The sequence below is a fragment of the Bos javanicus genome, chromosome 19 (genome assembly GCF_032452875.1).
Source record: "Bos javanicus breed banteng chromosome 19, ARS-OSU_banteng_1.0, whole genome shotgun sequence".
Lineage (NCBI taxonomy): Eukaryota > Metazoa > Chordata > Mammalia > Artiodactyla > Bovidae > Bos > Bos javanicus.
In genome coordinates, this window is record NC_083886.1 from 49,130,891 (window position 1) to 49,156,664 (window position 25,774).

Consider the following 25,774-nt stretch of genomic DNA (forward strand, 5'->3'; position numbering starts at 1 on the left):
ATGAAAATTTAATGTTATTAGCGTTTGAGTTATTTCATTCATTAAAATGTTCAGATGATAATTTAGAGCGTGTTCTTGATCTTGATGCTTGAAATGTTTTCCCAAAGAAAATTTCACCAGATGCGTGCATTATCATCAGGCTTTTTCTCCACTTGACAATCATGGCTTTCTTACAGCGGAGCCTGGGTGAAGTTAAAGGAGGTCTGACTGAAGTGGTGGAGACAGTGATGTGCTTGTAAATTTTAACAACCAGCTGTAGGAAGGAGGGCTTATAACATTTGCAGTTAAGAGTTAGAGTTAGTCGCTAAGAGTTAGCAACTAAACAACAACAAATTGTATAAATAAATAGTCCCACTTGGACCAGTTTGAAGCTACCAGTTGCTTAACAACCAACTCCTGAAAATATTTCAGTGGATTCTCCTGAACCAGCACAGGATGGCTCCAGCACACCACGGAGTGGGGTTGGTGGTGGTACTCACTAGCCGAGGACAGCTGTAATGTATCTGCCAAGCAGAATGCAATAAAGACATGATTTTGCTTAAAGGAGCCAAGTTACTCAAAATCAAGAACTTAAGAACCCCCCTTTTGGTGGGTAAATTCCAATTCGTTCCAAGCAGCTCCTCTCTCTTCCTAAGTTCTTTTTACTCCCAAAAGGAACAATGTATTTTCTTAGCTCTACATCATCTAGAATGACATTTCATTAATAATCATTGTTAATAGAGCTGAAATCCATCATTTCTCTTCCTAAAGTCACCAGATGAAAGTAATACTTGAACTCTTCATAATTTGAGAACTGATTTATAGTACTTAAGCTATTGAAATTAAATTTATGTAAAGCTAGTACTTTAGAGGGAAAATATAAAGTTGTATTAATCATGCAAAAAATCTGCATACAATTTGAAACAAAAATATATAGGGTTTTGACTGGTTTTGACTCTTTCAAAGGCTAACGGAACCAATGTGGTACCGAAGTCCACAGACTTCCTTCTGTCCCCAGTTTCACCTTCTTTTTCTTCCTCACATGTTTCCTGTTTCAGGCATCCCAGTGACTTCTCTGTTTCTTCCCCCATGCTTTCCTCTTTTCAGAGCCTGTAAGTTCAGTTCAGTCACTCAGTCATGTCTGACTCTTTGCAACCCCATGGACTGCAGCACGCCAGGCTTCCCTGTCCATCACCAACTCCTGGAGCTTACTCAAACTCATGTCCATCAAGTCAGTGATGCCATCCAACCATTGCATCCTCTGTCGTCCCCTTCTCCTCCCATGTTCAATCTTTCCCAGCATCAGGGTCTTTTCCAGTGAGTTAGCTCTCTGCATCAGGTGGCCAAAGTATTGGAGTTTCAGCTTCAGCATCAGTCCTTCCAATGAATATTCAGAACTAATTTCCTTTAGGATGGACTGGTTGGATCATCTGGCAGTCCAAGGAGTCTTCTCCAACACCACAGTTCAAAAGCATCAATTCTTCAGTGCCGAGCTGTCTTTATAGTTCAACTCTCACATCCATACATGACTACTGGAAAAGCCATAGCTTTGGCTAGATGGACCTTTGTTGGCAAAGTAATGTCTCTGTTTTTTCATATGCTGTCTAGGTTAGTCATAGCTGTTCTTCCAAGGAGCAAGCGTTTTTTAATTTCATGGCTGCAATCACCATCTGCAGTGATTTTGGAGCCCCCCAAAATAAAGTCTCTCACCGAAGTTTCTCACTGTTTCCATTGTTTCCCCAATTATTTGCCCTGAAGTGATGGGACCGGATGCCATGATCTTAGTTTTCTGAATGTTGAGTTTTAAGCCAGCTTTTTTACTCTCCTCTTTGACTTTCATCAAGAGGCTCTTTAGTTCTTCACTTTCTGCCATAAGGGTAGTGTCATCTGCATATCTGAGGTTATTGATATTTCTCCCAGCAATCTTGATTCCAGTTTGTGCTTCATCCAGCCCAGCATTTTGTGTGATGTACTCTACATATAAGTTAAATAAACAGGGTGACAATATACAGCCTTGATGTACTCCTTTCCCAATTTGGAACCAGTCTGTTGTTCCATGTCCAATTCTAACTGTTGATTCTTGACCTGCATACAGATTTCTCAGGAAGCCTTCTGCCTCAGAACCTGTAAAGGTCCTGCCAACTAGGAACTTTTACTTGTTCTTTGCAATTCATTTATACTACAGTGTTCATTCAGCCTGAAGATTTTTTAATCTCTAATTGTTGAATATTGTTTGAGAATCAGTAAGCATTTCATGGGAGTAGAAGCTTGAAATCTTACCAAGCCTTCTTCTACAGTCCAGCCCTAAAGATAAACTGATTTTGTCAATTAGGATAATATAGAGTCCAGGAGGGAAAAGGAAACAAAAGTGGCAGATATTTGTCTTTCCTACCTGACTCCTCTCCTGGGAAAATCACGTGAGGGTCTGATCTCATTGAAGCTGCTTCAGATGTAGTCTAGGAAGCTGCTTGTTCTCTAAGATCTCAGAATCCAGCCTGCCTGGTGTAGGTCTGTCTATTGGCTGGGATTCCTTTTCTCTGTCCCTTCATCTTTTCTATCCCACTGCATATTCACATATAGTCCTATATACTGCTTTAGACTTCAGTTTAAACTTTTTATTTATCTGTTTATTTTTGGCAATTCCCAGAGGAATGGCACCCCACTCCAGTACTCTTGCCTGGAAAATCCCATGGACGGAGGAGCCTGGTAGGCTGCAGTCCATGGGGTCGCTAAGAGTCGGACATGACTGAGCGACTTCACTTTCTCTTTTCTCTTTCATGCATTGGAAAAGGAAATGGCAACCCACTCCAGTATTCTTGCCTGGAGAATCCCAGGGACGGCGGAGCCTAGTGGGCTGCCGTCTATGGGGTCGCACAGAGTCGGACACGACTGAAGCGACTTAGCATAGCATAGAGGAACATGTGATATTGTTCTCTTTAAGACTGTCAGAAGAGGTGGAAAAAACATTCTTTTCCAGCTTTTTCAAGTGTGTGAGAAAAATGAATTTATATGTGCAGATTCTCATACATGCAATGCTCAGACTGTCTCACAGCTGATAACATGGGAGAAATGCTGATGATGATACATATGCTTTATAGATTATTTATGTGACAAACATGTTCGTACCTGGTGAAAAACAAAATGAGCTCACTAAATGAATTATTCCATGTCTTTATAATAAATTATGTGTACCGAGCATTCACTAAACACATGAGAGACCTTTTTAAATTTTTCCTTCCGAATAGATATGTGATCAAAGACCCAAAAAGAGCTTACTTACTTGCTAATTATTTAGTAATTTGTTTCTTTCTATGTCAGAGAGAAAAATTCCAGATGAAGATTTCATCATCTTAATTGATGGATTAAATGAAGCAGAATTTCACAAACCGGATTATGGGGATACAATTGTATCATTTCTGAGTAAAATGATTGGAAAATTTCCTTCCTGGCTCAAGCTAATTGTAACAGTTAGGACCAGTTTACAGGTATGTGTTTGTTTCCCTTTGGACCCATAAATTATTTCCCTTGAAGAGTGCTTAAACTGAAAAGTTTAGGTCCTTGTACCCTTAGTAGTGAGCTTTTCTAAATCTCTGCCATGTTTTAGAGCATTAGCAAGAGTAATTCCCGAAAAGAATATTTTGAGAGTAAGTGGTACAGTCTAGAGAGACCATTTTCAATATTTGACTGTCTTAGCTCAAATTCCCATCCCCATTGCTCTGGGTAAGTTTTAATAAAGTGTCCCTCAAAATACCATGAAAGAAATTCCATTTTTCTAGGCTTTGTCCTGAGAATAGCAAACAAATAGATCCTCTAACACATTTACTGTTTGACTTTTGTTTTATATTTTCTATCATTTAATGCCAAGAAAAATCCAGTTCAGTGTACAGTGTAGAGTCAGATTTTCTAGTTCCTCCTTCTGTTTCTCAACTTTTCATAGCATGAAGATGGACTTTCTTCTGTATATACCTTTTTATAAGAAATATTGGCACTATTCAGGCTTTATATTAAATTTACTACCCCTGGGAGATAATTTTTTTTAATTACCTTCTCTGTTTACTCACTGATCATTCACTTTATGGCCTGGAAGAATGACTAGCAATGTTGGAACTGAATCTGTAGACACATGGGCTAAAGGGTAAATGAAATGACTCCACCTTCTCTACTATTCACGGTATACCTGAGTTGATATTTTCCATTCTTTACATATTCACACTTGGTTTGAAACAGGGTTTCTCAACTTTTTTCCCCCAAACCATAGCTTTTGATGAACATTAAAATCTCGCATTGGGACTTCCCTGGTGGTCCAGTGGCTAAGACTCCACGTTCCCAATTCATAGGGGCGCAGGTTCAATCCCCTAGTCTGGGAACTAGTTCCCATATGCTGCAATTAAGAGTTCGCCTGCCATAACTAAAGAGCCCATGTGCTTCAACAAAGGGTGGAGATCCCGAGTGATGGAACTAAGGCCTGGGACAGCCAAATAAATAAATTTTTTAAATATAATAAAAATTAAAAATAAATAAAATCTCACATGTTATACATCCATCCCACTATTTTGGTGCAACACCCTTATATCAGTAGTTAACATACAGAAAATAGCCTCAATGCCCTCCTTTTCCCATCTCTCAGGCACTTAGTATTTTTCCTATAGATTGACCAATTAAGGTCAATCTGCCTTCCTTGATCAGAAACTGTACTTCTAATCCTGACCATCAACTTGCAGATGTTCGTTATTAAGATTTCAAAGTAATTTGAGTTAAATTAAAATGAATCAACATAAATGCATCTTTGTAACTAAAAGTTATGTACTCTACCATTATTGGTCAGTAGCTTGATTGTTAAAAGATGAAGGGTGAATAAAATAAACTTCCAGGAACACAGTCTGACTAGTTTTACTAAATATACACTTAGGAGATAATATCTTTGCTTATATTTTTACATTATGCCATGTGCAATCTCAAAAGATGTTTTAAGTATGACTTGGTAGACTAGATGACTAACTTTTCAGCTGTGCCAAAGAACAGGGAAAGCATTATATTCACAAAGTTGAAAAGGCAGTGTCTTCATAAATCAAGGCCAGCAACTCATAACCTTTTTTTTTTCTTTTTTTTAGTTTTTAAATTATGAAAGTATGATAATGCATTTACAGGAGACTTGGAAAATACAGATCAAGGTTGCATATAGTTCCACTATATATTACAATTATTTTAAGTATCTAAATTAACCAGTAACTTTTTAAAATTATTTTTATTTACCTCTGACAATGAAACAATTCACAGATCTTTCTAAATGAACCCTCATAATTGATCATTCATTATTTCCACAAACATTTGTTAAGTATATCAAGTATAAAAGCTTATTTCTAAGAGCTGAGAATAGGACAGTGAGCAAGATGGACAATATCCCTGCCCTCACAAAGCTTATTTTCTAGTGAGGAACACACATAATAAGACAGATTAGCATATGTTAAAATTTAGGCAGTGTCAGTGCTATGAAGACAGATATAACAGTGAAGAGATAAATGGGGATGACAGTTATTTTACATAGAACAGATAGGAAAGGCCTCTCCAAGGAGCCTTGTAATGTGATGAAATCTGATTTACCTTTTTAAAAGATTTCTTTGGCTCCTGGCTATGTAGATAATAAAATGTAGGGGATCAAGAACGGAAGAAGTATAGATGAAAGGTGATGGCTTAGACTAGAGTGGAACAGCAGAGATCCTTTGAAGTGGTCATATTTGGACTATATTTTGAGAAGACGGTGATGGGCTGGATGTGGACGTGAGCAAGAGAAGAGGTTCAAGGATGAATTGTGGGGTTTTGGTGAGTAATTGGGTAGATGCTGGTTTGAGGAAAAGATCTAGACAGTTCCTTCTCAGTGGAGATCCTGTGAAGTCATATTTGGAGTATATTTTGAAGAAGATGATGATGGGCTGGATGTGGATGTAAGCAAGAGAGGAGGTTCAAGGATGAATTGTGGGATTTTTGAGAGCAATTGAGTAGAGGCTGGTTTGAGGAAAAGATCTAGATAGTTCCTACTATTTGATGGTCAGGTCAGTGGTGATACTGTTTATCAACACAGGAAGGTTTGTGGTGGGGGGTAGTTTTTGTAGTTCTGATTTGGTCACAGTAAGTTTGTCTATGAAACATCCAAGTGGTAATGTTGACTCAGTGGAGATATAAGAAGAGAGCCCAGGAGAAATGACCAAGCTGGGGATATAAAATCAGGCATCATTCATGTATAGACTATATTTAGAACCATGGGATCCAGCTATTCTATGGAGTGAAGGTAGCCAGATAAGAGGAAGAATGGAGACGGGAGCCCTGAGTAGGCCGAGAAATGAGACAGGACCCAGCAGAAGAGGCTGAGTAGGAGTGGCCAGTGTGCTGAGAGGAAAATGAGGGGAATGTGTTATGGAAGCAAGCTGCAGGTAAGGGACTTGAGAAGCAAGACGTGATCACCTGTGTCAGAGACTGCTGAGAGGTTGAGGAGGATGAGAAATGAACCTCTATTATTTGGGAAGATGCAGATGACTGCTCATCTTAACAAGGACCATTCCAGTGAAGTGATGAGATTGAAGCCTGATTGCAGCAAATGGAGGAGAGAATGGGAAGGGAGGAATGAAATACAGTAAGCAGAGAAAACAAATTTTTTGTTACATTTTGCAAAACATGGGATCAAAGATACAGTAGTTAGAGGGAGGAATATGGAGTCCCATGTCTGTGTGATCCAGGAGAGAAGAAGAAATTGCTGCAGGAGAGGGAATGGATTCTTACAGGAGCAGAGTCTATAAGCAGATAAGAAAAGATGGATTCCAGAGCAAGAGAGTCACCCCGAAGCCCTGTCACCTTCCCCCAGTATAATTTCCACGCAGATCGCCAGGGTGCCAGGCTTCCCACTGTTAAAAGATTTTTTCCTTTGGACTGAGGCATCTCCCAAAGACCCCGATTAAAATAAAGTCATTTTATACTTATGGCTGATTCACATTGTTGTATGGCAGAAACCAACACAACATTGTAAAGCAGTTATCCTCCAATTAAAAATAAATTTTAAAATAATTTAAAAAAATGATGAGGGATAGAAAGTCAAATTCCATATGACATTCTTTGAGTCTTTTGGCATTCTATTTTCTGTTTTAGGAGTGTTATTTAGAATATTGACCATTCAGTCGCTCCTAAAATACCCTTTATGAAGACTCATAAAAGTTATTTTAAGTCTCAATTTTAGGGAAAGTTGTGTCCCTTTTAGGCAACTAATAATGTTTTAATCCTTAGACACTAATATGTCGTCATATCTCCCCCTTTTCTTTGGCCACTCAGAAGTTAAGAATAAATCCGTGGACCTTGCAGTTTATCACAAGAGTTAGGGGAAACTGAAGGTCTTTCTGTCTCTCTGTCTGTCTCTCTCCATCTGTTTTAGGAAATTACCAAGCTGCTGCCTTTCCATAGGATTTTTTTGGATCGACTAGAAGAGAATGAAGCCATAGACCAGGACCTGCAGGCCTACATCCTGCACCGGATACATAGCAGCTCAGAGATCCAGAATAACATTTCTCTTAATGGCAAAATGGACAATACTACATTTGGCAAACTCAGTTCTCATCTCAAGACCCTCAGCCAAGGGTCCTATCTGTACCTGAAACTCACATTTGACCTCATAGAGAAAGGCTACCTAGTGTTAAAGAGCTCTAGCTACAAAGTAGTTCCTGTTTCGCTCTCTGAGGTTTATTTACTCCAGTGCAATATGAAGTTCCCAACCCAGTCTTCCTTTGACCGGGTGATGCCTCTCCTGAACGTGGCAGTGGCGTCTCTGCACCCACTGACTGATGAGCACATCTTCCAAGCCATCAACGCCGGCAGCATTGATGGCACGCTGGAATGGGAGGACTTCCAGCAGAGAATGGAGAACCTCTCAATGTTCCTAATCAAGCGCAGAGACATGACTCGCATGTTTGTACACCCTTCTTTTCGAGAGTGGCTTATCTGGAGAGAAGAAGGCGAGAAAACCAAATTTCTCTGTGATCCCAGGTAAGCCATAGATCGGTAATAAGCAATTGTGAGCCTGTTTTGTATTTACTGCATGGAACGTGGGTATTGGAAGCAGTGAGGAGTGGTCTTCATAGAACATTTCACATAAAGAAGACATCACCTCTGTTTCTTCTTAACATAAGGCTATGATGACGTTGACTTGTTTTGTCACAATTTTACTTCCTTAAGACTCAAAATCTGCATAGATGTTTAGAATGCTCCCTACATTCCTGTATTTTTCTAAATAATTTTCTCTGATACCCCTTTCAGAGAAATCCCCTATAGGGATCACAGGCTATAATTTAATCTTTCAACAAACTTCCTCAGTGCTTTTCAGAAAGATTTCATACACTGTTCACCTCTTTGACTCAGAGCAGAATTCTTTTAAAATCGTGATTGCCCGTTTAAAAGCCAGGCCATTGTTAAAGTCACCAGCGACTGACCTCATTAGAGCCCAAGCTGGTCCTAAGATTTACGCTGGAAAATGGAATCTTAAACCTTATATCTGAAAAAGACTTGAAGAGATCAGCACATCTAGCCACTCTACCTTTAGATAAAGTAAGTGTTGTTATCCCTGGTTTACTATAAAGGCCTTAAAATGCTGAATCACTTGCAGAAAAGCATAAAGGTAACGGAGGAGAAAGGAACAGGGGTTAGAAGAGGAATGACGAGTGTAGCATACGTACTGCTCCTCCCCTAACCCCCACACCCACGGCAGATGTCACTGACTTACCCCAGCACTCTTTCCCAATGCACTCGACTGTGACTTAAGAATCTTTCTCAGTTCTACAAACCACACTCCACCTGAGACTGTTTCCCATCCTCTTGGATAGGACCTAGATCTCTAGCATCCTAATGAGGTGTGCTTTCTACTCCTCCACACACACATAATTCTTTCAAAGAAAAGAATTATTCCTTTAATAAGTTGATGTTATCAAAAGCAGGTGTAGTCTTGATTTCCTAGAAACGAAGAAGACACGAACAACATAGCTGCCAAATGCAGAGCTCATTCTGGCTCAGAAAGAAGATAGGCCACATGTGACTTCTTCTGTGACTCATCAGAGAGGCTGACAGTCTTTGTTCTGGGGTTTTATTGTTACTCCTGGGGCACGTTCTTCGCCCTTGTTAGAGACACCTGTGCTTGTGGGCACACTTCTCAGCCTACTTCCTGCCGACTCATTAGAAAATTAGTTCCAGATTCTGATGATGATATTAAGCCAGGCAGATTTTGTGCTATCTTCCCTAAGAGTTAAACTTTTTAAAGAAACATTCTGTAGTGGAAAGAACATGAACTTTTGAGTCAGATGACCTGCTTAACAAGTCCTACCTTTTCCAGGAACTGTGTGACCTTTGGAAAATTATATAATGTTTCTGAGACAGTTTTCTTACCTACATAAAAGGAATATATTCCTAGAACTGTTGAGAATTAAGTGAGGTCATGTAGTGTAATGCTTAGACTTGTACAGAGTACAAAGAAAGTGGTTGGGGAATGTTCTTTGTCTAACCCCCTCTCTTTGTGAAGCTGCACACCTCAGACTGGGACTTGAACCCACGTGCCAGGACTTGAACATGGCCAAAACCCAGTCTTCCAACTGAGATCACACACTTGATTTCAGGACTTAATGAAGCTCAGGTTCTTGATGTCTCATCACAGAACAAATTCACTGAGAGACAAAGTGATAGTTAAGAAGTGGATTTATTTAGAAAACAACACACTTCACAGACAGTGTGGGCTGCCTCAGAAGGTGAGAGTGGCCTCGAAATGTGGTGTGTTTAGTTTTTATGGGCTGGGTAATTCCTTAGGCTAATGAGTGGGAGAATCATTCCAACTGTTTGGAGGAAGGGGTGGAGATTTCCAGGAACTAGGCCACCACGCTCTTTTTGGTCTCTGATGGTCAGCCTTGGAACTGTCATGGTGCTTGTGGTTATACCATTTAGCTTGCTGATGTGTTGCAGTGGGCAGTACTGAGGATTAAGGTCTGGTGGAAGTTGACTTGTCTGCCGTCTTGGACCCATTTGGTTCTAATTAGTTTGTCGTGTCCTCAGGCTGTGTCTTCTTTCAAAGATTGTGCCCTGCCCCCTTTCCCTCCTGTTTCACGTGCATATAGACCTTTCAGGTTTGCTTTAACTAAATCCCTGTAGCTAATTGGATAGGTTGCAACAGTCTTCTGCTATTAGTATTTGGGGGCACAAGATTTAAAAAAAAAAAACAACTGGGTCTGAGTTCTCTATGAATTGTATATGATTCCCAAGAGGATTTTATTGTAAATCCCGCTAGTACTGCTGCTGGTGTTAATACAGAGTTGGCAGTGACATATTTAAGAAAAAGAGACCAATCTAGAATTGCCTAATAAACACTGAAATCAGTTTCCAGAGGAACTTTGCTGGCTGATCTGCTCTCTTATCCTGGAACATCTCAGGGAATTGAAAACTGAGGTCCAAGGCAACCAGACTAACCCTGAATTAAGAGTATCCTTACAACAGATAAAAACCCTCCGGCTCCCAAAGGAGCAAAGATGGTATTTATGCAGCCACATCATGGCTTTCCAGGCTTACCTTCTCAACATTGTTTATTAACTAGGATCATTTTGGCAAGAGGCTGATGCACTGGGACAGGAAGAGCAAACACTCCTAACTTCAAATGCTGTGTAGTCTATTCCCTGGTGGTTGAATAACACTCAAGACTTCCAAGGGATCATCATATATCCCTTAATGGCAGAGAGTAAACAGGACCGGGAGTTATCAAAAAAGCTTCCTTGCATGTTTCATCTCAGTTGGAATTCAGCCTTCTGTGCAGCACCGTCTGGCACCAGCTTTGTTACTACGTTGTTGATCTCAGAGCTTGAGGCCCCCTGGGTCAACGAGATGGAAATTCACTAAGAATTTGATGTCACTGGCAAAGCCCAGGCTGGCCTTTCAAAGAAACTGGCTATAATTGCTTCCCATTGTGGGGAAGTCTGGTTAGCAGGACTCTTCTCCAGGCAGGGTTTTCCTGTGAGGCCCTGAGCCTCTACTTTCTGTACATTGTTTCCTGCCCTGTTCTCCACTTTCTCTCCAGCTTCTCTCTGGAGCGTTTCAGTAGATCAGGGAAGGCCAACTCAGTGCCTCTGAAATCACAGTAAGTAGTGCAAAGCCTGACTCTGCATAAGGAGAACTTTCAGAAGCTACAGAACATCTCTTCTGGTCCGTTTTCTTGGGCTTTCAACACTCACTTCTTCACCCTGAATTTGTTGACCTTATTAGGGAGTTAGTCACAAATGAGAATATTCTGTTGATGCCAAAAAGTAGTTGACCTTCGTCAGAAGTAGGCCATCCAGGGCGATCCTTTCTGCTACGTGAAGAGAGTCAGTAATCTGAGGATGGTGCTAGAAGAGGAAGTAGCAGAGCTGGGGGTCAGTGCTTCAGCTGAGATAGGGTTTTCCTTATTTTAAATATCAGACTGCCTATTGCCCCAGAATCAGGGCACACAGTTAACATCCCGGAAAGAATGACCGAAAGTTGCATACACATCTGACTGCCACAGAAAGACGAGTTATAGATGCCTTTTCTTGGCTTGGTAATAGGGTAAGGGTATCTGTATATATACGCATGTTTATGTTTCTCAAACTGTAAGCAAATTATAGTGCAAAATCTTTTATTACATCAAAACTTAGAAGAGTTTAGGTTTGCACTCTAGATAGAACTTTGCCCTTTGCAGCACTCAGAAGCCTCAGACTGCACCACTTCATTCTGCCTTCTGTTTCCCACTGTTCATCACTGTCATAGCCTGTCATACTCTGAAATTAACCTGTCCTGTATGTTATTCCCTTGGGCACTGAGCTATCAGATTAACTCACTAATAAACTAATCTCTGCTATTATGCTAATAAAAGGGAAGTAGAAAACGTTCAAAGCAACTTGTGCCTTTTAAGTAAGGCATTTGAGAGATGTCACCAGCCTTTATAGCTCAGTCAGTAAAGAAGCTGCCCGCAATGCAGGAGACCTGGGTTCAATCCCTGGGTCAGGAAGATCCCCTGGAGAAAGGAATGGCAACCCACTCCATTATTCTTGCCTGGAAAATCCCATGGACAGAGGAGCCTGGCAGGCTGCAGTCCATGGGGTCACAAGAGTGAGACATGACTTAGTGACTAAACCACCACCAGCCTTTATAATCTAACCTATTGATGACTTTGATTCTTGAGATGTGAGGTTGATAGAGTAGACAGTTGGGGCCACCAGCCTTGTGGTGCTGTCCAGTTACTGCTTAGTATTTCTACATAGCTTTAGGCTAGCCCTGAATGAATCCCCACTCTTTCTTCTCTGTTTCCTATCCTGTTATCTCTGTTCCCATTGTATTGTTAGCCTTCCCTTCCCAAGGAACAACTCTCAGATCAACATTTTGTTGTATGTATGTGTAGCATTCTGACATAGAAATGAGAAGACTCTGCTGCCTTATTTTTAACTGTTCAACTAAAACGTTGTGAAGTTTCACAAGTATTGAGCTGCGCAGCCTGATGAGGTTTGATTTGAAAGCCTATTTTGGGCTGACCTGGTTTCCTCAAACTCAATCAAATTTAGGCCGGAAGGAAGGGGGAAAAGGCTACTCAAGTCCTACCTGTACCTATAGGAATAGTTGAGAACTTAATTCTTTGTGGCCAGAGCTGAAATCTTACAATAAATGTTCTTCAATATTTTAAAAAATTATTTTTACTATGTTGGTCAGCAAATTACACATTGGAGACTGGGTGCTCTAAAATCCACATCACAAAGCAGAGTGTCAGAGAAGAAGCAGCTTGTCACAGGGCAGGGGGAAAAGAGGGCATTCTCCCTGTAAAGGAAAACTAATTTGTGCTAGGGACTTGTACAGCCTGGCTTCTGGCAGGATGCTTAAGTCTGAAGTGACCACAGAATGGTGAGTTGAGGATTGTGGTGGTTTTATTTATTTGGTTTTTTAATCCACACAGGAGCCTCCCAGCAGGGTGACCCTTAACCTTCATTTTCACGGAAACACAAACTTGAGGTGACTACTTCTCAGAGCCATTGCAGGCTGCCACAATAACCCCTTGAATAGGTGGATAGATTCTTCTTTCTAAAAGCATTAGGGATGAATTCAGCAAAGTGATAGATTATGGAAAGAAAAAAAAGACTTGAGGAGCTAAATCAGCCCTTAGGGTTTGGAAGAGTTAATGCAAAGAGGAGAGAGATACACCAAACACCTTTTCCAGCACATGACCCTTAGTAGAATGACCTTTGATATCATAATTTTGCTGTGATTTTCATTGATCTCTAATAATTGGCAGAAATTTTTCTGATTTGCCAATAAATATTTTTCCTGTTATTTAAACCAGTTTCTAACTCCCTATTAGAATCAAGAATACATTTTATCAAGAATCAAATTTGAGATTCAAGAATAAACTTGAGACTCAAAATAATAATGGAATAACTATATTATTCTAGCGACCCGAGTCATGGTTTTGTAATACAATGCAAGGGGATACTGCATGAAACCTGATGTATATCTTGGAGTGTGTCCAGTTTGCCCATGCATAATGGGCATGGCACACATGCCCTTCAACTGTACAGATTTGCTTCTCTCAGCATAGATGATAGAACCCACAGCTATTAGTCAAATAGGTAAATTGTTCCCATTGTTAAAACTCTCGTATTTTCAAAGATGGGAGCAATAATATATATTTTTTTCCTTTTACAAGTCCAAAATTAAGTTTGGAAAAAGTTGGTAATCAAAATTCTTCTCTAAACCAATTTAAAACTGAGAGCTACTTATTTTTACTGTCATAAAAACTCATGTGAAGTTTGCTAAGTTAATAAACATATGGAGAAGTAGTCCTGCTTATAAAATGGAGAGAAAGCATCATTTTAGGACCTTGACAGGCATGCAGAAGAGCCAGCTAATGATAACACAGAACAGACTTGTACTCTTGTTTTTTTGATAGATTTGTAACAAAATATTTGATTTTGTTACAAAAATTAATATTGCTTCATATATTTAAATTATATATATATATATATATAGCTTTTTTAAAGTGGATGTGTCCAGTCTGGTTAAAGCAAATTCACCTAAGTAGTTGAGCAGAGAAATTTTAAGGGAGATTTCTGGTACTGAAAGTAGCATAGGAAATAGAGGCTTGTTTGTCCTGTTAAATGAGTCTCTGAAGCAACACTGGCTGAATGAAAAGATGGGAATCCCGCAGGCTCTCCTAGATTGTCAAACTAAGATCCATGGCACAGCATTCAGGAGTTCCTGCCAGCTTAGTGGGATATGACAGCACATTTTGTTTTTTTGTGTTTGGAGCAACTTCCTTGGCTGTCTCTAGACTTTCAAAAGCAGCTGGAGCTCCACATTTCATAAAATCAACACTAATAGCCTTCTGTTCGCCCAACCATAAGAACCCACAACTGTAAGACATGTATTCACTGTGGCCATCAGCATATCCAGTTGGTTCTACAACCCAAATTTTGCTTGTAAGTGTCCACTTATTTCCACCTCTACTGACTGCACCCTAGGCTCTCACATGGACTGGTTTAGCGTCTTAATTGGTCTCCCTGTCAATCCGTTCTCCACCAGCACCCAAAGTGATTCTTAAAAAATACAAGTCAGACCGTGTAACCTCCTCCTAAAAAATCCTTCAGTGGCTTCTTTTTGTGATTAGAATAAAATCAAAGCCAGATTCTTCAAAACCCTATATTATTATACAAAGATAGCTTCTGCCTCCCTCTCTAATGAAGTTCATTCATTCTCCCTGTTAGTCACAGTATTCTGGTCATAAATGGTCATGTGCCAGTTCCTAGAATTTGCTAAGCTCTCTTCTACTCCTGATTCTTTGCACTTAATAGGTCCCTCCGTCTGGAGCATGCTTTCCCTCTGTCATCACACAGCATAATCTCTCACTCCTTCCGGTCTCAGCCTAACAGCCACCTCCTGAGACTTCCTCATGTCACTTATCTAAGAAAGTCCTTCCTGGCTTTACTGGTCATAGCAATCTTCTTACTTTTAATCTTTTATCAATGTATTATCTGTGAATACTTGTTTACTGTCCACTTTCCCTTCTAGAATGTGAGTGAGCTCCATGAGGACAAGAACCTTCCTATCATGCTCACCTTGGTCTTCCTAATGATTGATAGAGTTCCTGGCACACAGTCAGCACTCAGTAAATATATTGTTTAACAGTGAATTAATGAGTGAACAAAAAAGTGATCAGTTCAGTTCAGTAGCTCAGTTATGTCTGACTCTTTGCGACCCCATGGACTGCAGCACACCAGGCCTCCCTGTCCATGGCCAACTCCCAGAGTTGACCCAAATTCATGTACATTGAGTCGGTGATGCCATCCAGCCATCTCATCCTCTGTCGTCCCCTTTTCCTCCCACCTTTGATCTTTCCCAGCATCAGGGTCTTTTCAAATGAGTCAGCTCTTCACATCAGGTGGCCAAAGTACTGGAGTTTCAACTTCAATATCATTCCTTCCAATGAACACCCAAGACTGATCTCCTTTAGGATGGACTGGTTGGATCTCCTTGCAGTCCAAGGGACTCTCAAGAGTCTTCTCCAACACCACAGTTCAAATGCATCAATTCTTTGACGCTCAGCTTTCTTTATAGTCCAACTCTCACATCCATACATAACTACTGGGAAAACCATAGCCTTGACTAGACAGACCTTTGTTGGCAAAGTAATGTCTCTGCTTTTTAATCTGCTGTCTAGGTTGGTCATAACTTTTCTTCCAAGGAGTAAGCATCTTTTAATTTCATGGCTGCAGTCACCATATGCAGTGATTTGAAGCCTAAAAAATGAAGTCTGCCACTGTTTCCACTGTTTCCCCATATACATGCTACTCATTTTATTTAAAAAATTTGATAAACTCTTCACACAGTTCAATAGAATACGTCTTGTTTATTCTGTTGCCATGCATCAGGAGAAAACAAAGACGTGCACGTCAGCATACGTCCAGTGAACATGTATTAAGTAATATATTCAAAGCTCTATGTTAAGCACTGCAGGGGATACACATATGAGTAAGATAGATCTGTCTACCAGGACTTACAGGTTAGTGGTTTTTACAAACACATTTATAACCAGCTATAATTTAAGACAGAGTGCTGTACTAGAGGTTCAAACAAAGGACTGAGGAACGTGGAGAACGAAGAACTGATTGATCTTCCTATGCCTATTGTTGGTGTTTCAAACTGTGACAGTTTGATGAAGTTATAACTCTTCTGCCTTATAAGCCCTGCCAACTGCCTGAAGACTTCATTGGCAGAGGACAGGCAGAGAAGTGTCCCTTCTCCTAGGGCCAGTGCTGCCTTAGCGGAAAGAAGGACATTAGGAAACTGTGAGGCCAACAGGGAGAAAGCAGCGGATTTCTAGCTGAGTTCTATGTTTAAAAAGAAATAATGTCGTTCCACCCATTTCTATAAAGGTACATCTAGGGCATACTTCTAGTCTCCTACTTCCCATCAGCTCCTTCATTCCCACCTTGAATATGCTACAGCAAGACAAGCTGACTAGAAATGGATTTTGTATTCCAGTTCCACGAGAAAGCCATGAAAAGAGCATGCCAGGGCAGTTACTAACTAATACGCTGAAGATGGAAGCAAGCGTTTTTGTAAAGATGTGGGTGCCATTTGCAACAGGCCGACTGACTGTAAAGCGTCAACCCCCAGATTTAACTGCAGGCAGAATTTTTAAGATGAGAGATGAAAAAGATCAGGATTGTCAGTCTGTTCTCAATATTTGAGTCATAGTCACATTCATTTCACAGTTGATCAGTGGCAACAGAGATGCCCGCAAATTCAAGGCTGAATTGAGTAGTGAATTAGAAAATGGATCTGGAAGTCCTTGTGTTGCTCTTCCTCAAACCTATCTATATTTTCATGAAACATTTATTGAACTTTACTGGACACCAAAGACTGTGCTATACACTAGAGAAACTTAGGTATAACATACCCCTTGACACTAAAGCCATTACCAAGGAAGGTCAGCTACATAGCAACCAATAACGTGCCACAGTACAAAGTACCGTAGGAACCTAGACAAAGAGAAAATGCTTTTCAGGGACTACCCTGGTGGCCCCGTGGTTAAGATCCACCTTGGAATGCAGGGGACATGGATTCAGTCGCTGTTCCGAGAACTAAGATCCCAAATGCTGCAGTGCAACTTTGGAGCCCGTGCACCCTGGAGCCCACACCACAACTAGAGAGTTCAAGAGCCGCAACCAAAGGTCCTGCACAATGCAGTGAAGATCCCATGTGCTGCAACTAAGACCCGATGCAGCCAAATACATTTTTTTTTTAAAGAGAGAAAATACTTTTTCAGAGCAAGTAACAGTCAAGTTCAACCTTGAAGGATGAGTTGATCCTGTTTAGCTGCAGAGGAGCAGGAGAACACTCTAGGGAGGCTAGAGAGCAGAGTGGCAGGAGGAAAAGCAAGTTGAAAATATTAAGTGCCCTTGAGGAATTATGAGAAGCCATTAGAAAACAAGACATGCAGTCAGAGAATGATAGGAAGTGTCACTAGGAAAAAAGTCTAAAAAGTCTAAAAAGTTTAAGACTTCTCAGTTTATTCTGTAGATAACAGAGAGTCTCTATAATTTTTGAGAAAAGAAGAGACAGTGATCAGATAAGTCTGATCAAGTGCAAAATAGCTCTGACAAGCAGTGTATGGAAGATGGGTTGAAGGAGAGACTGCAGTCAGGGGAACTAGTCACAGGTCTAGAACAATAGTCTAGCTGAGAAATAGTAAGACTGCAATGTGAGAACAGAGAGCTGCGTAGACATTTTAGAGATACTCAAAAGCACCTGGTCTTTTTTTGTGTATGGGAGGTAAGGGTGGAAGAATCAAAAATGATTTCAGAACTTATCTTGGATGATGGAAAATAGTGAAGCTGCTGATGGACATAGAGCATTCTGAATGGGGGAAGACTTCTAGCGTGAGTGAAGGCAGGAGGAAGAACAGGCTTCTGGAGAGAGGTGAGTCCTATTTTGGACATGGTTATAATGAATTGCCTCCAGGGGAGGATGCACAAATGTATGTAGAAATATGACCTTGGAGAACAGGAAAAGAGAAAGCTGAAGGCATGAGGTTATGGACTGAGGAGTTACCAGCAAGTAACTGACAGTAGAAGCCATAATAACTTAACAGGGTCATCCAGGTTAAGGGTATAAAGCAGAAAGTTTGGATGCATGAAAACAGAACAGGTGTTTTTTTTTTAACTGAAGTATAATTGTTTTACAGTGTTGTGTTAATTTCTGCTGTACAGCCAAGTGATTCAGTTATACAAATAAATATACATTCGTTTTTGTAGTCTTTTCCATTATGGTTTATCATAGGATATTAAATATAGTTCCCTGTGCTATACAGCAGGGCCTTGTTGCTTATCCATTCTGTGTGCATTAGCTTGCATCTTTGAACCCCAGCCTTTCACTCTGTCTGTTCACCAGCCTCTTCCCACTGGCAACCACAGTATGTTCTCTATGTCCGTGAGTCTGTTTCATGGCATGTGTGCTAAATCACTTTAGTCATGTCCGACTCTTTGTTACCCTAAGGACCCACCAGGCTTCACTCTCCGTGGGATTCTTCAGGCAAGAATACTGGAGTGGGTTGCCATGCCCTCCTCTGGGGTATCTTCTGTTTCATAAGTAGGTTCATTTCAGAATAGGTATATTTAAACACTAAAAGAAAATGGTGAGCCAAGTAATAATTTACAAGAGTAATATTACAGTTACAGAAACAAGAGAAAGTAATAAGATTGTGAAATCAAAGATGAAGATTTTTCTGTGCTAGGTCTGATGTGATGAATATAATTTCTGCCTATGTTCCATTAGCCAGAACTCGGTCACCTGACCCCACTCGAATGTGAACGCAAGGTCCCTGGCAAAGTAACTGCTTCCCACCATCACCCTTGACTGTGGACAGGAGCACAGACCTTTTGTAGACAGGTATCCATCTCTGCCCAGTAATTCTAATCTCACTAGGTCTCCCTAAATAATTCCCACATGTACCTCTATAACATAAAGACATTCCACAGCAGCACGTGTCATTTCAGCCCACACTGTAAGATAGCTAGGACAGGCTTTAGATTGTACATAGTTCCTTGCCAGCTGGCTGTCCCTGTTCCACTTTATCACATCCTAGCACCACACAGAAGAATATCAGAACACTTAAGTGTTGTTTCTCTGAAATGCTGAAGTGTTGTATATTGAGTCTGCTCTCCCAGGAGCTGATGACATCTGTGACCACACGTTAAGTGACTCTGACTAGAACAATGGAGGACCTATACATGCTGGAGATATTTGAGTACATTTGTTAGTACTACAGGTAGAGACTTTAAGATCACTAACTTTCAGGGTTGCTAAGTGAAAATCTATTAGAAAAACAAACTTAGCACCACTGTATGTTTTATAGTTGTATAAAACTAAAACAGTTGTATAATAACTGTTAGGCAACTTCCAAACTAGTAAATGGGTGGAGGGTAAGGATGTTGCTTCTTGCCTTAGAAAGCGTTGCCTGAGAGACTCCACAGCTCTGAATTCTTTGAGGTACTGGGGCATCAGGTAAGAGCAGCTCCTCATTGTCTTATCATCTGTAGTTGTTCAAGGGTGACTATCACTTGTCTCTAATAATTCCATGTCAAGGGACCGCTGAAGCCTGCAGCTGGAATTGAGATTGGATCTACCCTGTGTTATGCTGGGTACGACCTTCCCTGCCTTTTGTTGGGAGAGAGAAGAGAAGAGAATGCTGGGGGAGGAATCTTCCACTCTGACATGTGATTGATTCTCTCCTAAAATATGTCCAAATCTATCTTGAATGTAAGGCTTATATCCTTCTGAAAATCTCTGATGGACATGAGAAATTCATATTCCTCCTGTTAGCTTAACTTTTACCTTACTTCTTAGGATCTGGTTAGCTCTGTTCTTGTCCCCATTCTCTGCCTGAATTGACAATACCAGGTTTTCCTCCACAGCTAACTGTGAATGGCACCCATCCCCAATCATTTTCCCCTGATCCATGGGCTTCCCTTCTGGCTGTAAAGTTACAATGAGGTTAGTGGAAGGGCAAAGATTGGAGCTAAGGTTAGGGTATCACGTTTCACCATGCTGTACACATTAAAACTCTGAGCACACAGTCATCCTCCTACATGTTTTAAGTCTTCTGTGATTGCTGTTCATTCCTTTAGTTTAGTGCTATGCTAGTGACTACGGAGGATATAAAAGAAATACAAAATACATTTACCTAATATTTCTTACTTAATTCCCACCCCAGTCCTGAGAGAGAGGTGTTACTCTCCCTGTCTTTCAAAGAGGTTAGAAAGCTTGTCCACTGCTGAAAGCTTGAAAGCGACAGAACTGGAATTGGACTTTATTTCAGGGATAAGGAAGCAATGTTGTGAATGCAGATAAGGAGTCTGCAAGGTGACTGAATCACAAAGTGACCTCATTATAGAAACTATGTGGAAATCCTAATACTTCTACCCTCACCATGGCCACCGCCCACTGGTCTTTATAACCATGTATAAGCTCACATGAGAGTCAGTTTTTATCACCATCATCTGTAATTATAGGGGGAAACACGGTTGTGTTCAGTCATACTTAAAATGTCACAAAGACTAGGGCTGTCTCTATTTCTTAACTGCTGTCTCCCAAAAATGCTAATCGAAAAATGTCAAAATTAACAGTTGCCAATTTTGATTGTAAGGATTCAGATTGTGTGCTATAAAAATGAACATACTATTCTTTACGTTTTAATCTGATCAGTGTGGCAGTGGAACAAGGTTTCAGAAGACCTTGGACTCTCCTCTCTTTGTATCCTAGCCAGGTGAGCTGGAGTCTGTTCTTCAGTCTTGCTGAGTCTCAGTCAGTCTACCACGTTAGTAATGTTCATGCCTATGCCCATAATAAAGGTGCACGAGCGAGTCTAAATAAGTGCTGTAGTAATTGTGGAAACTGTAGGTAGTGGACAAATGTATATTTGTACAAAAGGGACCTTTATTCATTCTGCAAGTACGGACTCTTGTTAGCTCAGAGAACATATGTGAGAAAGCATGGCTTCTGTCCTGAGTAGAGTCTAGCAGGAAGACTCATGCGCAGACACGCACAGTGCGTGGTGTACCCCGTGCGGCGGTGGAGCTGCGTGCCAGATACAGCAGAGCCTAAAGGAAAGAACCGCTGGCCCCATCTGGGGGCACCAGAGAAGACGCTGTGAACCGAGGCTGGAAGACTGGGAAGTAGTTTGCCTGATGTATTACAGGCAGAGGGAAAGCATGTTCAAAACTCTATACTCCATCTGGAATTAGAAGTACAAGGTTAGGAGGTGAAGAAACGGATAAGGGACAGATTGTGGGGAGGCTTTGAATACCATGTTTAGATTTACAATTTAGAGTTTAGATTATGTATAGGAGGAAATATAGAGCCATTGAAGGATTTTGAAGAGAAATTTGATCAGGTTTCTGCTGGATAGATAGTGGTATGAGCCAGGGAGGAGGCAGTGGCAAGAGTGAAGCTCTTGCAGTTATCCATGAGAGATGATGTACAAGGAGGAGAAAACAGCTGCCTGGTGTTAGGCCTGAGCAACTGGAGGTGGTTTTTATTTTTTAATAAGTCTTAAGGGGATTTGGTTTTAAGGGAAATCTTCAACTTCAAACAGCCATCGTTTGACAGGTCATTTGGAGGTAGAGGGGATCTGCAGGCAGCTAGAGAAGCAGAGTAAATCTCAGTGCTGCGATGTCATTGCAGTGAGAGCCGAAGCCGGGAGTCGAGGTGAGGGCTGCCTCTGAAAGATGAGTAAATGGGGAATAGAGCAAAGAGGTTATGTAACCGAAGGAAAGTGGAAGAAAAGTGCCAGGGTAGTGTCTTAGATGTCAAGAGGAGAGACTGTTTCAAGGGAAATAGTCCATAAGACCTAATGCTGGACGGAGAAGAAAAAAAGAGGAAAAACAAAAGATCAAAGGCAAAAGGAAAACCAATTAAGAGGCTGCTGGTGATCTTAGAGAATAGTGAGTCTAGAAGTCAAAAGGAATAGGGCTCAGGAGTGAGCAGATAATAAGAAAAATAGAAATGACTGTAGACAAGCCCACATATAGACCCATGCAGACTGGGTCAGCCAGTGGCATCGTAGTTCGTCAGAACAGAAAGGTACAAATGGGAATGCCAGCACGTAACGGAAATTGCTGTTTTACCCTTCATGTCCTCAACACCATAAGCTTTGAGTCCAGTAAACTGATCGGAATCATTCTTTCATGAATAATACAACAGCTTGTATCCAGAAAGAAGGAAACTACAGTTGTCACCATCTTTTCCTTGACCTGTGTGGCTTGCCGTTTCTCCTCGGTGTTTGGTCAACAATAACAAAAGCAAGCACTGTCCTGTGGGTGGCTGAAATGCATGCTGGAAAGAGGCAGAAGCATCTTCCCAGGGTGTCTTAGTCACGGTAGTAAAGTGGAAGCGCTGGGGCAGAGTCAGGTCTGTGTCTACCTGACACTTCGTGTCCTTGTCCTGAGCTTTCTCCTTAATCCTCATAGGTGTGGATTCTCCTTAATGCCCTGAAGCATAATGATGGATCAGAGGCCTGTGCCAGGAGTTCTTGTCTCTATGGACAGTCAGAGATGAGTCATTTAATTCTTATACCAGGGAGGCTGCAGTCATTTCATTGTTAATAACCAGATAGGATTTTGAGAACTCAAGTTAGGGCTCTTTTATAAATGGTTCTCATTAACTTCTGTTAAAAAAGCCTATGAACTACATTGGGCTTTCAAGGGCTATGTAAACGTTCAATAGCAATTTCTGGATTTTGTGAGTGCAAAACAATTCCAGGCTCATGCCTTCAGATGACGGGCTTCCCTGGTGACTCAGCTGGTAAAGAATCCACCTGCAATGTAGGAGACCTCGGTTTGATTCCTGGGTCAGGAAGATCCTCTGGAGAAGGGATAGGCTACCCACTCCAGTGTTCTTGGGCTTCCCTGGTGGCTCAACTGGTAAAGAATCTGCCTGCAATGTGGGAGACCTGGGTTCGATCCCTGGGTTGGGAAGATCCCCTGGAGAAGGGAACGGCTACCCACTCCAGTATTCTGGCCTGGAAAATTCCATGGACTGCATAGTCCATGGGGTTGCAAAGAGTCGGACACGACTGAGCGACTTTCACTTTCACACTTTCACCTTCAGATGACAGTGATGACTCCATGCAGGATACAGTTGTCTGAGACAGTCTCTCAATGAAGTAGCTCTCTTTCCTTTATGGTCAGTCTTATCTAATCAAATAAGATGACCTGGTATCCACTAGAATCCAGAAATTCTATGAAGCCAAAGATTAGAACATGGTAGAATTTCTTTTTAAAGCTTTATAGGATGATTCCCACCTAAGTGGGTAGCCTTTCCGTTCTCCAGGGGATCTTCCCCACCCAGGGACTGAACCCAGGTCTCCTGCATTGCAAGCAGATTCTTTACCATCTGTACCACCAGGGAAGCCCACCTAAGTAAGATGGGGGCTGTCTCATCTTCTGTTCTCCAGGTTCTTTACTGAAACTTTATTTATAAAGGAAGAAAGGAAGGACTTGTTTATTTTTTCAGACTTCAGTTTTAGGCATCTTCAAATGTTAAACCTGGCAGCATAGCCAATGTTAACTGTGAGAGAAAATCTTCCAGTAGACATTTGGGCCTTCTCTCAAGTAGATGTCACCAACAAAAAATTCACTGGCTGTTTTTCCTTCTGTTTGATGAATTCGTTGGGCTTGAACCTGAAATCACAGTTTTATTTCCCTCCTTTGTGGCGCTCCCAAGTGAAACGAGTCAAAAAGCTGGGTTGTCAGTGGACACAGAACTCTACTGACTGCTCAGCTGATGGGAAGCAGAGGGACAGTGGTTACTCTGCAGTGTCACAGTTCCTACAGACTGTAGCAGGGTGGTAAGAGGGCAGAACCCAGAAGTGACCCAGTGTCCTTTGTTTAATGTCTAATCTTGCTTTGTGAAAATTTTATTGAGAATTTTTATGTGCCATACACCATGTTTGGCACTGTGGAGAGCATAAACAACTCGAGATTTCTGTCATAAATGTAAATAAAAAGAGATATACAACCCTGTATTTATACATATACTTTACATATATACACATATATTAATACACTCACACTTAAAAGAGTATATCATTAGGACACTTTAAGCTGGAAGAAATAGAAAACATCAACTCAAATGGATTAAGCAGTAAAGAAACTTATCACTTCATATAACAAGGAGTCCAAAATTAGCATTGGAAGCTATACAGTTAGGACCTAGGCTCTATTTTTTGACAGTTCTCTTAGCTTAGCCTCTCTGTTGGCTTGGTCTTCAGACCAAGCTTCAGACAAAGCTGAGTGTGTGATTCCAAGAGGCCTGTGGCATTTCTGAGCATCGTGGGCAGATAAGACAATGTGCAGAGGCAGAGAGAAGGGTTTTCTGTTTCATGAACAGATTGGAGATGTGTTGGCAAGCAGATGGGGGCCGGGAATGATTGCCATCAGGAAGGCTACAGTCTAGTACAGGAGAGAGCTTGTAGCCATGTGGTAGATCCTGTACTAAAGGCATATACAGCCTACGATGTAGCACCAGAGAGAGTACGCCCTTCTCAGCTGGAGGAAAAAAAAAAATGCTAAAGAGAAAGAATAGAGGCTTGGTAGAGGCTGATCAGAGAAGACTTCCCTTGAGGAGGTTTTTAGTGCAGTTTGGGACACATTGAGTTGAAGGTGCTATTGGACCTCTAGGTAGAGAATCCAGTAGGCAGTTGGATGTATATTGAGCTAAAGCTGAGACGTCTAGATAGAGGGAAAGGTAAAGGGTTTAGGTAGTGGCAAAGGCTCTGAGGATGGATGAGCTAATCCAGAGGACAGACTGGAACCAAAAACAAGATCCCAAGGAAGCAACACTGACATTTAAAGCATGGGTGAAATAAGAGGAGTTGACAGAGCCGGAAAATAAAAGTGGGTCTTTTAATGCCATCTGTGTGTGGGAAGGGTGTAAGCCAACTAGAAGTGACATTTTGTGATATTCACACATGTGATGTGGGTAAAAGACCAGGAAAAGCTCGGAACCTTTCCGTACCATTTCTTGCCCAGGAGCGGGTGCCCTTCCCTAAGAAGTTGGGTGAACAAGACAGAGTTTCACTGGCGGTGTGGCTTGACGTGCACAGTCCTCCACCCACAGGAGAGTTGGAGCATTAAATTTCCTAAGATGAGTCTCTCTCTTTGCAGGAGTGGTCACACATTACTTGCCTTCTGGTTTTCCCGCCAAGAGGGAAAACTAAACCGACAGCAGACAATTGAACTGGGACATCACATCCTCAAAGCACACATTTTTAAGGTAATTAAAGAAGTTGGGGGCGTTTTTCTTTCCATTTCCAGCAGGCGCCGTAACACTGTGTGTATGAAGCTGCCCGCTATGTCAGTGTGGTCCCTGCTTTCTGAAATTAGTTTGTTGCAGAGTTGGTCCATCTCCTAAAATGTCTGGCCTGTTCCTCCCTAAGACTTTGGAAAGAAAACCACATTTATCATCTCCCAGTTCAATGGATTGCTAGGTTTTCTAGGGAATGTACACATACCATTGTTTAGGTAAGAAGCTTATAGTCGTGTATACTTCATACATCAGAGGTCCGCAACCTCTGGGATCTAATGCCTGATGATCTGAGGTAGAGCTGATATTATAATAATAATAGAAATAAAGTGTACAATAAATTTAATGTGCTTGAATCATCCTGCAACCATTCTCCCCACCTCAGTCATTGGAAAAATTGTCTTCCCCAAAACCAACCCCTGGT

General features: G+C 41.2%; 1 protein-coding gene across 6 annotated transcripts in view; it reads left to right on the forward strand.

Moving 5' to 3' along the window:
- The window catches only part of TANC2 (tetratricopeptide repeat, ankyrin repeat and coiled-coil containing 2), a 365,204-nt gene that overhangs the window by 299,417 nt on the left and 40,013 nt on the right, over positions 1-25,774 (forward strand). For all 6 annotated transcript variants that reach the window (XM_061392283.1, XM_061392284.1, XM_061392285.1 and 3 more), the window contains 3 exons: positions 3,298-3,464; positions 7,397-8,004; positions 25,212-25,320. In XM_061392283.1, the coding sequence (XP_061248267.1) occupies positions 3,298-3,464; positions 7,397-8,004; positions 25,212-25,320 (884 nt within the window). The remainder of the gene's footprint in view (positions 1-3,297; positions 3,465-7,396; positions 8,005-25,211; positions 25,321-25,774) is intronic.